The 16133-nt window shown below is 41.6% G+C and overlaps 1 protein-coding gene across 1 annotated transcript in view; it reads right to left on the reverse strand.

Moving 5' to 3' along the window:
- Window positions 1-10537: 10537 nt before the first annotated feature.
- The window catches only part of LOC120523772 (G-protein coupled receptor 4-like), a 29090-nt gene continuing 23494 nt past the window's right edge, over window positions 10538-16133 (reverse strand). The window contains exon 2 of the mRNA XM_039745377.1: window positions 10538-12205. Coding sequence (XP_039601311.1) covers window positions 11141-12067 — 927 coding nt within the window. The 5' untranslated portion in view covers window positions 12068-12205 and the 3' untranslated portion in view covers window positions 10538-11140. The remainder of the gene's footprint in view (window positions 12206-16133) is intronic.

Genomic DNA, 16133 nt, shown 5'->3' on the forward strand with positions numbered 1-16133 from the left:
GGTTAGTACATTTGAAAGAGACAGTACTGTTACAATAAATTATTTAATTGAGGGTTGCACACAGCGCAGCAAGCATCTTGCGGGAGACAGGAACAATCTCTGGACAGGGTGCTACCTCACCACTACCCCTGTGCCACTGAGGCCCTATGTTTATTACATGCTTTAATTCATTTCATCATGAAAATGATGTCACGCATACATCTTAGTATTTGAATTGTTCAGAGAGCTGTAATATCATGAATGTAATATATTATGTGTCCTGTCGGCATAAGAGAAAGCCTGTTTAAGAAGCACGTAGTGATTCACACAGATAGAGTACATATAAGAACACATAGAATACAAAGCATTTAATGTGGTAATTTAGCTACAATTGGATTTGAGAAACTAGTAGATCAAAATATTTTAAGATGAAGTTTATGGCGTTCTACTTTAATGACAAAATAAACTATGTGATTAAAGTGGAAATTTAGAAATTAAAGTTGACATTTTGAACTTTTTTTTCCACTGTGTCCCTATTTTTTTTTTCTTTTCACAGATGGTGGGCTTCGACTCGCCTTTTCACGGTGACTTTGATATCTGAAAACTTCTTTTTTATTTCGGGCACTGTGCAACTTTTTGACTTGAACTTTCGATCAGCTTCCTTTTGTTGGTTATACAATGGCTTAAACCAACAAATAGTATGTTTTTCATTACCTCCACTTGGCATTTGCTGAAATTCTTTTTTCCCCATGCTTTTGCCATTGTCTTTTCACAGAACTGTACTTAAGGGAATATTTATATTGATTTGCATGTTCAAAGAGGCATAATTCTGGGAGGAGTCTGGGATGGGCGGCAGGCGCTTGCACGAGCGTTACTTTTCATGCTGACTGGAATTTATGTAGCAGAAGAACGTGGAAGTTGGCTTACGCATGGTTTTGTGCATCTGAATTTCTTGTGCTTACGCACATTTTCACTTTTGTCCGTACACCAGTTTTAGTTTGAATTCTATGCACAGTGTTATGCATGAGGCCCCAGATCAGCTAACGATAGATCTTATCTATTAGAGCAACAACTAGTTTATCCAGCTTACTTGCAGTTTAAAATGAGATATTCAGATAAAAACTCTCCTGTCTGTTTAAAAATGTATACAGTTAAGGATTAATAATAATAGAAGAATATCAATCTATATGCTACATATTGTTCTCTGCTTTAATGTGTGTTAGCTAAATATGAAAAATATAGTAGATTCTCATATTAGTGGTTAAAGTGACAGATGTCGACAAAGGGCAGCTATACTGTTCATTTGTTATAGAAATTCTGAAATAAGGCTATGTCCCCATCTAGTGGCTCAAAGAATATATATATATATATATATATATATATATATATATATATATATATATATATATATATATACTACTATTCTACTATACCATAGTAGAATAGTAGAAATGTGTATGTTATACACATAATTTACAGCTTTTTAAGTTTGGTTGAAAGGAAAAATAACACTGATATGAGTAATGGCAGCAATTGGCTTTGGTCATTAGAAAAATGTCAATAAATAGTAAAATAAAAAAAAAATGCCAGGTCAAAATCAATCTGAAAATGGTCATACATTGATAAAGGAAACTTTAAGTTAAAAAAACATAAAATGTAGAAGAACAAATGAAGACAAAACATTTTCAAAAATTTGAAAGTCAAAGTTAATAGATCAAAGATGCCAAGTGAAAGTAAATTAATCAAAAATGAGTTTTCTTCACATCTTTGGTGCTCTGAGCCTTAAGCTGTACTTAAAGGGCCAGAATTTAATGTAGCCTCTCTGTCACTCCTTTTCTAAAAGCAAAAAAATGCCCCAGTTATCTAAATGATGAACTATGCACTGGCCTTACAGTTGTTGTAGATGTGTATTAGCTCTCTTCCAAACCCTGCTATCTTGCTTTGGATCAAATATCCTGACCCCAACATCTTGCGCTACTGACCCCAAGGGTCACATGGCACATGTCAGTGCACTTGTTTCCCTTCCATGGCTTCACTAGCTTTCTAATAAGAGAGTTACATGGCCTTGGCATCTTCCTGATCACTTGCCCTCTAGCAACCAGTGGGATTTTACATATTTCTCCCCAGTTGCCTCTTTCTCTCGCTCATCTTATAGTAGTTGTTGTTCCTCTTGATATGAAATTACACTCCTAGAGTGTAATGTTATATTTCTTCAGTGTATGATTAATCCAAGGACTATGATTTTGAAAAGTTTTGTATTTTAATTTTAAATAAATTTTACATCACTGCAGTTGATTGACTTGAGTACATGGAGCATGTATATGAGGTTTGGTCCAAAGATAAACTCAATCTACATGCACCACAGATCATATTAGCGTTGTTGTCAGTCACAATGCCTGGTTCTTTGTCTTTTATGTTTTATTCATCCAATGCTGCTGTCAACAAGCATCAGCTCTAGATCCTTGTTTTAAAAACCTTCCTTTTTGTCAGAGGAGGAACTGTGAAGACACATTTTCTAGACTGATTAATGCGAATGAAGATATGTATAACTTGTAGAATTATAGAAAGGCAAGAGTCTTCCCACTGTATCTTTAATTTTGACTAATTCAAGATTATTTTAAATGTCCAATAGGTGAATAAATCTGTCTCACAGTTAAGTTGAAGGGTGTCTATATGGAGATTCATAACACATGATTAGGTTACTGAATAACATATTTATTATTTAAGAAGCAATATTTGACTATTTTATAATATTACTCGCAAGATGATATAGATGTTTTATAAAGTAGATGCCATTGCATTGTATTAAAATAAGGAGCCCTCTATAATATGTGTGGATTCTGATGTGTCGATACATGTGTTTGTTAAATTATGGTGAAGTTTGAATGAGTGCAGTGCTAATTTTTTTAAGAGTAACATTTTGTTCCACAAGTTGCAAATACTAAGTCACTATGTAGACACCCTTCAAATAAAGTATTACTGAAATTTGTTACATTATATAAATGGTTAAGTAATCTCTAAAAAAGCCAGCACTTCAAATATAGCAGTGCATGCTAATTCAATCAAGATAAAATCAATGGCAAATTGAATCAGTACATTGTGAATCAAAATGTAATCGAATCGGAACATCAATGCTAATACCCAGCCCTAATATTTAGTGCTATTTTATGAAATCACTTATTTGTGTGTGTGTGTGTATTTTTTTTTTTTCTCAAGGTTATAAATGAGCTTAGAGCTTAGAAAATAAGTTGATGGATGGATAGTAAATGATCACAAAGGTATTGAAAAATTCCCTTCTGGTTTGGAAAAATATTAATCTAAGTGCACACTAACCATTATCCTTTTAGCAGGCATGTAAAACAAATATTTTAGTGACCAAATCCCAGGGTATCTGTAGTTGTAACTGACCAGACCAAGGAGTCAAAGAAAGAGACACAGGCACAAAAGATTTTGTAAAAGTAGAACTTATGTTTGATTGCCAGAAGTGGCAGCAATTGAAAGTTCAGTGTGATGGCACTTTGAAGCAAAGTTTAATAAATAAAAAGCAAAAATGTGAACATGCACAGAATTTATATGCCTTAAAATAAATGTTTGTAGTGATGAAAAAGAGAAACAAACTATATTCCTCGTATCTTCCACACGGAAATTTAAAAAGAAAAACAGTTAAACTTTGAAAAACAAAGAACATGCACATAAATAATACACACCAACAAAACCTAGATACCACCACAAACTCTTAATTAACCTGAGATTCTGTTATATAGAAAGCACAATATTCGTCACTGTTTCTAAATGTTCTGTAGTTTTGAACTTAAACACTAACTGGTCAAAAGATTACCTCTGGTGTGTGCTTTTACATTTTATTTGCAGAGCAAGTTTTTCCTGGCCAAATGTAGCTCATGTCTACTAACTTCTTCCAATCACCAAAGACGTTTACGTGCTTACTTCACATTGCAGTCTATGCAGGTGAATGCTTTCTATATCTTCCTTTCAAACCTTTATCTTACTTATGGCTTCATATACAACTGGAGAACATGTGCTGTCCTTGCTGGCAACTAAGCAGATGTCGTTTTACCTGTCACTGCTTTTATGGCTTTGTAGGCCAGGACCTACAGAAACCCTCCAAATGTACTCATTCTACTGCCCAGCCATTTCTTCCTGGAGCATTTCTTAGCACTGCCTCATATGACCACTGCCTTCTAACTACAGCATTTACCAAAAGGGAAATAATGCTATAAATAGTTATATACTGTAACTTAAAGCAGTGGTTCCCAATCTCTTCTATGCTCTGCAATCCTAGCAAATGTTTTATTTATGTTCGCACTCCCTACCCCAAATTCAATTGTCTAATTTTTGAACCACATACTGTATAGTACTGTGGGTGAACAAATTGAACTAAAAAAATAAGTTTTTAACCTAAAATTTAAATACAAATTCAGCAATTTACCTTTATACCTAAATCTCATGTGTCTCCCATGAAGCTTAGACATAATATCAGGTTTGTGGTATGAAGGAAATGACACACAAAAAATGATTTAGGTGTTTGGAGGACTGGAGACCACTTGGCCCCACAGTAATAAAACACAGGCAGCTAGCTTTGTCCTCCAATATACACCTGCACTGAAGTTCAAAAACAGACGTGCTGCAGGAGAGATGGGCTGAGTGTGAGCAGCAGGTGTTACATTCAATTCAGTCTCCCTTGTCTCATCCCCCATGGCAAAATTGTCAATCAAACCTTGAAATCAGTGACGTTTCATGATTAAGGCTTGCACAGAAATCAATACTAGAACTTCTGTACTAATCATTGCAAAGTCCAAATTCAATTCTCTTAAAAAAGGTTGATCGCCTTCATGACACTCCACCAGCAGCAAAAAACTCATGAAAATGTACAGCTAATTCACAGGTGACAACTGTATGTGCAATGCTTGATTCTTTTCATAACATAGAACAGGAATTCTTAGTCATACACCCAGAAATGTCATCTTGCACCTCCAGTAGGAAACCCCTGATTTAAAGTAAATTAAATAGCTTGACGCAACCCATCACATATTCAGCCACTTGAATTTATTAATTGATTTGGAGGTCAGAAAAACTAAACACTTCTGTCAAAAAATGTAACAGGCCTAACCCTAAGACAGGATCCTAAAATGCAACCTAAATGGATTATGCAATCATTTTTAATCCTCAGTCTGTACAATCAATATGGGTACTTTGTAACCAACTCAAGGTAGAATCACTACAGAACTGAACAAAAAAAAATGGCCTAACAACAGTAAGGCAAGAGGAGTACAAAAACAAAAGGTGATTATAATGCAAGAAATTAGATTTATAATTTTAACATTATAAAGAAGTTCCCAAAATAAATAAAGAAATAAATATAATAAAAGCAAACATCATCCAAAAAAAAACAAAAAAAAAAAAACGTCTGGCTTAGCAGAGAGATGCTGCTGTCGATAACAGGCTTGTAGATGGCAGTAAAATGAGGTCAGACCTGCTCAGATTATGCCACAGGTTTATGTTTAAAGTCATTAATATTTGGATAGGGCAGGTCCAGCTTGTAGTGTCCACAAATGGAACATGCCTAATAGACACTTCATTTCTTGTTTGAAGTCACCAGCATTCAGAATGATTCATCATTAAGATATTGGTACAGAGTGAATCATTTCTTTTGCTGAGTCAGCCTGGATGATTTAACTTACTTTCATGGGCAGTGATGTGGACGAATTCAGTTGACAATTCAATGTCTGGATCACACATTTTAGTTTTAATTGTACTTTGCTCCCTTATTTACCATTGCACATTCATAAAAAGCTTCAGTCCCCCTCCTGCTTTTTCGACTCAGTCTGCTGAAACCTATCCAGCATTAATATATCATCTGAAATAAGAGGTCTCATCTTCAATACCCAAATATCATAGTACCTGAACTTGCCATAATTTGCTATGAGATATAACAGTTCAAACAACTTATATGAAAACAATCAAACGATTAAAAAATCAAATCATTATATAAAGTCAGGCCAGTCCTTTCCACCTTAATTTTATTCTCACTCTGGATCTTCGCCTGTTCCATCTCCAGATGAACTTGTAACTTTTATCCTTGATCTGGGTATTTCCCTTTCACCCTTTTCATTTTCAGATGAGTGGCTCTTCAGATAGGGCATAACTGGGCACTTTAGGTGCCACTGATCACAGCGCTACCAGGTGAATACATGCATCTTTAATATTTCCCACATTCAGCATCTGACATCTATCAAGATTACAAAGGCAGTCGAGGTAGATCAGTGCATGGGTCTGCGGTGATAGCCGCATCTAATCAGTTGTCAGGGATGCCAGGGGACCATGACCCGGCCGGGACGACAGGAGGGACCGGAAGAGGGTCAGAGCCCTGCCTGGATCACGTGGGGTTCGCCTTCCGGGTTGTTTTGGGGGCCACGGGTCAAGGGCATGGAAGCCTTTCCCTGTAGGGGCCCGTGGTCACCGCCAAGAGGCGCCCCGATGTCTTGGAGACTTGTTGCCCCAGCACTTCCGCCACACCAGGAAGTGCTGGGGGGAAGACCTTTGGTGTTACCCGGAGGGCTGTCAGGAGGACAGCCGGCACTTCCGCCACGCTGGGGCGTGGCCAACGGAGGAATGCCGGGAACACCTGCTGCTCATCCAGGCACTCTATAAAAGGGGCCGTCCTTCATACATTCGAGGCTAGAGTCGGGTGGAAGGAGGACGAGGCAAGAGGAGCTGTGGAGGCGGCCCGAAGACAAGGCATTGTGGCCAGGACTGTGATTGGTTTGGGGTTTGTGCACGTGACTAGGTCTGAGTGACCACTGGACTGGGTCTTTGTGACTGTATTATTGTAAATACTTGTGTAAATAAACGTGTGGTGGTTTTAAACAAGATGTCCGCCTGTCTGTGTCCGGGACAAGTTCACATCTGGCATAGTCGGCAGGATGCTCCGCCTGTTCCAAGGCGGGGACCTGTTTATAGAAATTTTGTTGTGGACGGCCCGGCGCAGCAGGGGACACTACCCACGTTCCGCGGGTGCTGCGTGCACACTGCCCCATGGAGAGAAGAAACCCCATGGACCGCCAGTGGTCCGTTTGATGGCCATACTTCCCTGATGCGGGCGGGCGGTGTGCCTAGCAGGAGAGCAGTGGTCTCCAAAGAGCGCGCTGTTGCTGCAGGCCGGGACGGCATGGCGTCGGAAGAAGCCTCGCCGAGGAGGTGTCCTCGGTTGGATGGGTCCGGGAAGGTGAGTTCCCTGCCTAGCGGCAGCCGGCCCAGGTGGGCCGGGCGTGTTTTTTCTTTCTCAGGCAGGGACTTCCCGGATTCACGTCGGTGGCGGGCGCATGCCGGTCTGCGGGGCTCTGGTAACACGGCGGCAACCGCGAGGGCTGCGGAGAAGGAGACGCTGCGTCTCGAAGAGCGCTGGCAACAGCAAGGCTGCCGGCAGGCATGTCGGCGTCGAAAGAAGGGAGGCAAGATGGCCGCGGACCGGATGTCCCTCCCCATGACAGGCACGCGGTTGGACGGTGTGTCTTGGGTGCCCGCCAATGACCGAAGAGAGGCCGGACCAAGGAATGTTCGTCACGGGCAGGGGGGAGACCCGATTGGGCCGGAGGAGAAGGCCCACAGGAAGTGGCCGGCGTTGGAAGCTGACAGACCGGTAGGCTCTGCGTCGGTTAACTTCCTGTCTTTGCCGGCTGCTCTGGCGGAGCTGGAGGCGTCCCTTCAGCCCGCGGAGCAGCGTGTATTACAGATGCTACGTGCCCTCCGGGCTGAGGTGCTGGAACTGGAGAGGAAGGCGCTCGCGGCGCTGAAAACGTTTTGATCGACAACGGGACGGCGCAACGCTGGAATCTCCAGCCGGAGAGGTACGGCATAGACGGTGAGTACAGCCGACTCCGTACAGCATGCGGGAGGGTCTGTTGAAAAAGGCTGTGATGTTAACGATCAGTTCCGAGTAAGCAGCCCTCCGATAGGAGGTGCGGCGCCGCGGGCTGTATGCGCGGCGAGGGGGGTGTCCGGGAGGACGCTGAATGGACACGGGCTGCTAAGTGCCACTCCGCCCCGAGTCGGCTGCGGTCTTGCGCCGCACTATAGGGACGCAGACGGGAAAGAGGCGCCTTCTTTTCCATAAGGAGTCTCAAACCGTCATGGCGTCCCAGAGTGAACGGAAGAATAAGAGGCTGGGTGCCGATTCCTCTTATATGTTGGGGACGCAGACGGGAAAGGGGCTCGTGTTGGTTAATACAGAGTCGCATACCGTCAAGGCGTCCGAGAGTGAAGGGAGGATTAAGCGGCTGGGTGCCGCCTCCTACAATACGGTGAGGCACGTTGCTGGGTGCACGCGTACGGCTGGCCGCCCTCTGAGGGAGCAGAGGGAATCCCTGAGGCCAGCGGAGAGAGCGCAGGGGGTGCCAGCGTTTCCATCATTGAGAGGGACACGGAAGCCGCGGAGAGGGTGCCGAACAGGCAAGTGCCGGGGTGCCGGTTGGAGGGGGGAACACTGCCCGTGTGTGGCACGAGAAGGGTGCTTTGGCAGCGGTTCTGCCCCTGTATTCTCTTTTGTAGGGACGGACCCCGGGCGAGCTGAAGGAACCCCTTCGTGGCGGACCAGCCCTCTGATGTCGGGCCATTTGCGGAAGGATCTCTCTGCTGGTGTGCGAATACCGCCATGGCTGGAGGAGGCCGCAGGGAAGCGAGTGACTCCGACCAAAGGGGCGCGGAGGCCTCGGAGGGGGTGCCAATCAAGAAGGCCCCAGGGTGCCGGTAAAAGGGGGGAGCACAACCTGTGCGAGGCACAGGGATGCACCAAGGGCTGATGCTCGGATTGTGTCTCCGCCCCTGTCCCTGCTAGGAGTGCGGGGCCGGACCCCGGCTATCCTCAAGTAGGACCCGTTTCGGGACTCTGCTGCCCTCACGGGACGGGTCGCTCTTTCCCACGAGTGGTCTTCGCTGGCTGTGGGGCACTGTCAGGGATGCCAGGGGCCATGACCCGGCCGGGACGACAGGAGGGACCGGAAGAGGGTCAGAGCCCTGCCTGGATCACTTGGGGTTTGCCTTCCGGGTTGCTTTGGGGGCCACGGGTCAAGGGCATGGAAGCCTTTCCCTGTAGGGGCCCGTGGTCACCACCAGGAGGCGCCCCGATGTCTTGGAGACTTGTTGCCCCATCACTTCCGCCACACCAGGAAGTGCTGGGGGGAAGACCTTTGGTGTTACCCGGAGGGCTGTCAGGAGGACAGCCGGCACTTCCGCCACGCTGGGCGGCCAACGGAGGAATGCCGGGAACACCTGCTGCTCATCCGGGCACTCTATAAAAGGGGCCGTCCTTCATACATTCGAGGCTAGAGTCGGGTGGAAGGAGGACGAGGCAAGAGGAGCTATGGAGGCGGCCCGAAGACAGGGCATTGTGGTCAGAACTGATATACTCAGAAAAGTTAATAGTGTACAGTAAAAATACCAGCAATTATGATCTACAGAAGTTCTCAAATGACTCATCCATCATAGGCTTCAATAATAATTTAGATGAATCACAGTACATGAGGCTTGTGGAGGACTTTTTTTGTAGTGAAGGAATGACCATCTGCAGCTCAACATCTGCAAGACAAAAGAGTTGATGGAGGATTTCTGGAGTGTTTAGGAACACCTGAGACCTGTCAGCATTCAGGGGTAGGACATGGAAGTGGTGCAGAGCTACAAGAACCTGGGGGTTCAAATAAACAGAAAACTGGACTGGTCTGACAACACAGTGGCACTGTAGAAGAAGGGCGTGTGCAGACCATATATCGTGAGGAGACTCATGTCTCCAGCAAGCTGCTGGAAATGTTCTACTAGTCCATAGTGGTCTGTATATTGTTTTACGCTGTGGTCTCCTGGGGAGGCAACCTGAGTTCAAAATATACAAAATGCTTGAATAAAAATATCAAGAAAGCCATCACAGGACTAACTATGGGCTTACTTTAAATACCTGGGAGTGCAGCTGGATGATAAATTGGACTGGTCTGCCAATACTGATGCACTGTGTAAGAAAGGACAGAGCCAACTATACTTCCTTAGAAGACTGGCGTCCTACAATATCTGCAATAAGATGCTGCAGATGTTCTATCAGACGGTTGTGGCGAGTGCCCTTTTCTACGCGGTGGTGTGCTGGGGAGGCAGCATTAAGAAGAGGGACGCCTCACGCCTGGACAAACTGGTGAGAAAGGCAGGCTCTATTGTAGGAATGAAGCTGGACAGTGTAACATCCATGGCAGAGCGATGGGTGCTCAGCAGGCTTCTATCAATTATGGAGAATCCACTGCATCCACTAAACAGTATTACCTCCAGACAGAAGAGCAGCTTCACTGTCCTGCTCCACTCATAGACTGAGAAGATCGTTCCTCCTCCACACTATGTGACTCTTCAGTTCCACCTGGGGTTGGGGTAAACATTAACATTATTCTAAGTTATTGTCTGTTTTTACCTGCATTTTTATCACTCTTTAATTTAATATTGTTTTTGTATCAGTATGTTGCTGCTGGAGTATGTGAATCTCCCTTTGGGATGAATAAAGTATCTATCTATCTATCTATCTATCTATCTATCTATCTATCTATCTATCTATCTACTAGAAGATACCATGGGAAAGAGAAATGTAGCAAAACTGAAAAATCCCCTCCAGGTGGTGCTGTCTTGGAGCACTCTTAGCTACAGACTAATGCCTCTATTGTGTGCTAAGAAATGCCTCTGGGGATTGTTTCTACTTGCTGGTATCAGGAGATTCAATGCTTCCTCCAAATGTCCCAGACTAAGTACTTTTAAGTTTCCTTGTATGTGTTTTGCTTTTTCTGCACAACTTATGTCATAGTTATTTATCTATGTATCTATTTAAAGATTGTATCATTTGTCCTGTGAGTCTGTATCTTTGCTTTTTATGTTTCCACTGATGCATGCATCTGAATTTTTCCTTGTGAATAATTAAGTATCTAACTAACCTAATCTAACGTAATCTAATCTAACAAATATCGAATATAACATTAATGAGAATTTACTCAATGACTGCTACAGAGAGCTTTGATTTTGCAAGAAAGTTAAGAGCTTTTCATATATAATTTAACCTATTCGTTATAAGAATAAAGCTGTTACACTGCATATATTTACCAGTTTCTGTACATCTGTAATTTATTAATTATTTTACTGTATTATGATACCTATTCAAGCAGTTAAAAACCCCAGACAGTTCCTTACGAACATCTTTACAAACGAAAATATATAAGATGGGATCCATTAGGTTGTTTAAGCTTAGTAAGCCAAGAGATATCTGGAAGTAAAGAAACATTTTAGCCTTAAAATTGCAAATATTATCAGAAAAAAGCACTCCGACAAATTTAACATAACTGGTTACATGGTAAGGCCCAAGTCCTATGACAAATATGAATAATACAACACAAAATAAGCGTTTTATCCTTTTCTTTTCATTTTCCGGAACTGATAAAGATTTGTTAATGACCTTCCGAGTTTTATCATGTAAAATCAGTAAAACAAGCAGTGGCAAGGGAAAAGTAAATGTTAAAGTGATTAATCGGAAGATAGTGTAACCTTTCTCTGAAGGATAACTCTCTAAACACAGACCTTCTTTGGTACTATGATCAAACCCCAGAAGATAAGCTATAGATGTCAGCAAGGAAATACTCAGCCAAGCACTTATACAAATTAAGCATGAGTTTCTGAGTTTTTGGTGACTTTGAAACCTTAGAGGATGGACAACAGCCACATACCGTTCCAAAGAAATTGTGAATATGAAAAAAGTATTAGTAGTTTGGTTGATCCAGTACATGACACCACTCACAGGACAAGATACTCCCCCAAAAATCCACTTATGGCCCTTTCTGTAGTAGTCAATCCATAAAGGTAAGGTGAGGATTTGAAGCAGATCTGACAAAAGCAGATTGATAACAAACACTGGAAGAATGTTTTCAGACTTGATCATGCAGTAAAGACCATAAAGTGCTAATAAATTAATGGGAAGACCAATACAAAAAACAAAACCGTAAAGGACAGATAAGAATACCACATCAGAATTAAAATCAATATTTGTACATGTTGTGTTGTTCATTTTTATAGGTGCCGAGTTCTGTTGGAGTCGTTTATGAAACAAAGGATCTGCAGTGAATATTAGACATTGATTGCTTTAGATGGTGATATCTTCTTTGAAATATTCCCAGTGAGGTGTCATCATCAAAAGTTATTGTACCTATCAGAAAAAAAGCAAAACAACAGAGTAAGCCAACAGTTTAATATGTACAATTATTTGAATAGTTGCAGCATTTAAAGAGTTGACACTCCATAGTGTTTATAAAGATAAAAAAATACATTATTTTTTTCTAAATCTAGTCAGTGTTACACATTTTGAATGACAGAACAGGTCCTAGCCAATGATGTTACAGATGAAAATACTAAAAATAGAAGGGTAGATATGTGGCTCCAGAGGCAAGTACAACTTTAAAAGTTCACATCTCTCACCTGTATTTATTTGACATCAATTAGTTGTGCTAAATCTCAAAGACCAACATGTGAAAAAATTCATTTTGACAGTGTTAGAGACAGACTAAGTATAAAAAACATTTTCAAGACTCTGGAGTAGCCCAAACATGGCTATAGTGGAATTTGATGAGAATATGGAAAAGAGGGCATATAACATCCCAAGTGGTCACTTGCAGTGTTGTGTACTCATTTTTAGAGTATTGCAGCAGCAGTGAGAGATCAGCATCTGGTGGGCATACTTTTAAGATTCCATTTGCAATATGGTGTGATGCATTTAGACAACATTGTGATTTTTTTTTTTTTGACAGCAGGAGTGATGAACTTCAACCATTTTAAAGAGATCAATTAAATTTTAAAGGACACTGGCCAACATATCAATCATTTTTCAATGAAAAGGAAATATTTAAGATAGATGGTAGGTTAAGGTAGGGTAAAACCACAGATGTCAAAAGCGAAAGCAGCAATGGAATAGCCTAGTTCCAAAAAAGACAAGGTTTTTTCAAAACTATGCATTATTAAAGGAGGTTTATAGCGCACTTTTCTTCAAAGGTACCACCATTCACAGGATTAATACAGAAATGGTCATCCAATACAGGTTTGTGGAACCTCCTAAGCTTAATGCCCTTAAAGGTTGCTTTTGAGGCCTCCTAAATTCCCATACACTTTTGCAGTCTATATGGATGTCTCAGAGGCAAGACTAGAAGTAGTCTTGACTCAGCTAATTTATGAAGGATAATTCCCAATGTTGTATCCCTTCCTGAAGCTGTCAATGGCAGACAAAAGCATAAGGAACTTGCAGTAAATTGCATCATGGAGCAACTGAAATAACACTTTGTCAGAAATTCATGCTGGTCATTGCCTTAAAGTGAATAGCTAATGACAAGGAAAGTAATCTCTTGTACATTTGGGTTTTTGTTATTATTCATTGAATTATCCATCCATTTTCCAACCCGTTGAATCCGAACACATGGTCACAGGGGTCTGCTGGAGCCAATCCTAGCCAATACAGGGCGCAAGGCAGGAACCAATCCTGGGCAGGGCGCCAACCCACAGCAGGACACACACACCCACACACCAAGAACACACTAGGGACAATTTAGAATCGCCAGTCCACCTAACCTGCATGTCTTTGGACTGTGGGAGGAAACTGGAGTACCCGGAGGAAACCCACGCAGACACAGGGAGAACATGCAAACTCCCATTGAATTATTAAGTATTAATTTTGTTTTGATATTTTTTCTGTGATTTTCTGCTGATGTCTTTGTGATGTCATTTTGTATTTAACTTTGGATATCATCTCTGCCCTTTTCTGTTTGTATGTATGGCTGCATTCATGTTGTTTATGTTCACTATGCCCATTGTCAACCATTGTGATATAGGAGTCACGTAACCTGTTATATCATAGCCCCTCCTCCTGAGAATTAAGTCCAGTCAGGAGGAAAAGATCTAGATCAGAGGGGTAGAAATAGAAAATGTGCAAGAATTCACATTACTGGAAGTGTAGTGAACTTCTTTTTGGAATAGAGACATGGAGAAAAACAATAAAATCTGTTAAAACTCTATATGTGTTTGTCAATGAAACATGTTAGGAGTGAGGTGACCAAATACAATCAGCAATACCTTCCTATGTCAATGGACAAAATAGCAACCTTGTCATGCTTGGGTCACAGAATTGCACAGAAACACAGGAGAATGTTGAGTCAGGAACTTTTATTCAAACACTTCAAATAAACATATGTCCCTTTCAAAAGTAAAACGAGCTCCATGTGAAGACAGAGGGGACAGATCTGTCTCTTAATTAAAAGTAAATACATTTTCCTTTTCATAGGGGTGTGTGTCGGGGTGGGACCCCGAATAGGAGCAGAGGATGTCTGGGGGAGGAAAGAGAGAGAGAGAGAGACAAAGCAAAGAGGACAGGTGCTGTTCAGACTTTTAAGTATGCGAAGCACCAGGCAAGAAGCATATCATGTGACAGAGCAGCAGCACCAGTCCAGCAAGTAAGAGAGCAAAGAGGAAGTAAACTGTATTTATTCCCATTGTATCAGCATTTAAGAGATGGTTTTGGATAGCGTCCTTGTCTTCTAGGGGTGTGTTCAGCCCCACCTGTTAAGAACCTACATCCACTAAAATGAAGATCAGAAAGTGAAATTGTATGGGCAACACACTGAGAAAAAAGAACTGTGACATGACAAAACAAGCATTGAAGTGGAAGCCCCAAGGAAAATGGAAATGTGGATGACCAAAGAACACCAGCCACAGGGGATTAACAACTGACCTTCAAAAATTTTGTTTCTTCGTGGGTGAAACAAAGAACATCGCCAAGCACAAAAGGAGATGAAAGGCTACTGTCTTCACGCAATATCCACCTGAATGAAATGGACTAAGCCAGAAACTAAACTAAATCGTCCAACTATAAAATCTTAAAATGCCACCAGTGACAATCTGTAATTATCTATTATATATTAATTAAGTCAGCGGATAACTTAAAAATATCTTTGTGTTTGTTGCTGTGTTCTTTATTGTTGTTATTGAACTGTGTTTTGTCTTCAACTTGGATTTTTTTTGGTTTTTAAGTTGATTTTGATGATAGACAAGATGGATTCTTCATAACAGTTCTTGGCCGATTTCTCGACATGTCCTCTCCCATTCAACTCTACTTGTCTCAATTTTCTCTTTTTTTTTGTTAACTATAATGATTTAGAATGGTAGTGCTCCACTTTTGATGTTCAAGCTTTGGATTGAAATTCATACTTTTGTGGTGAAGAAATTAGATTATTATAGTTAGAAAAGGGTATCTTATTTATAGTTATAACAGCTCACTGTTGCTAAGGATCAGGAGGTTTATATAATTATTTTCATTATGTCTTTGTTCTATGTGATGTCACCAAGAATGACAATTTGCAATTTAGAAACAGGAAAAGGAAAAAGGTAAGGCAGCAAAAGTCTAAACCAGCCACAAGTTCACGATACAGCCTGCTAGAGACTGACCTGGAAACGACAGGCAAAGGTACAGATCTGCCAGGACCTGACACTGCAGCATCAGCTCCAACCGAGAGTGTCAATTGGAGCAAAACTGCAAGTAAGGCGAGCAAGGAGTATTAAAGGGGGATTATTGGAGCCAAGCATGTCCTTTTATTCCCACTGTCAACTACAGCTAATAACCCCTGTTGAATCAGCTGCATCACCCCCCACTAGACTCACAACTCTGTCTAAAGAGCACTGAGAAGATCAAAATGCATTGTCCAAGCTTAAGGTAATGATTGCTGGGGCCCTGTACAGGGATGATTCTTGCTTCCCCTGTCCAGGGACTGTTCCTGGAAGGATATTAGGGATATAAAGAAAGAAATAAAGGATCTAAACAAGAAAAATGAGAAACAGCTTCAGGATATGAAAGACCTGGAGCCTCATATATAATGCCATGCATAGAATTCACACTAAAAAATGGCATACGGACAAAAGTGTAAATGTGTGTACGCACAAAAAAAAAAAAATCATGCGTAAGCCAACTTCCACATATTTCTGCCCCATAAATCCTGGCCAGCGTGAAATGTAACACATGTGCATGTGCCTGCCACCCCAGCCAGACTCCTCCTATCAAAACACCCCTTTGAATATGTAAATCAATATAAATAGCTACC

Source organism: Polypterus senegalus, chromosome 1 (assembly GCF_016835505.1).
Source record: "Polypterus senegalus isolate Bchr_013 chromosome 1, ASM1683550v1, whole genome shotgun sequence".
NCBI lineage: Eukaryota > Metazoa > Chordata > Cladistia > Polypteriformes > Polypteridae > Polypterus > Polypterus senegalus.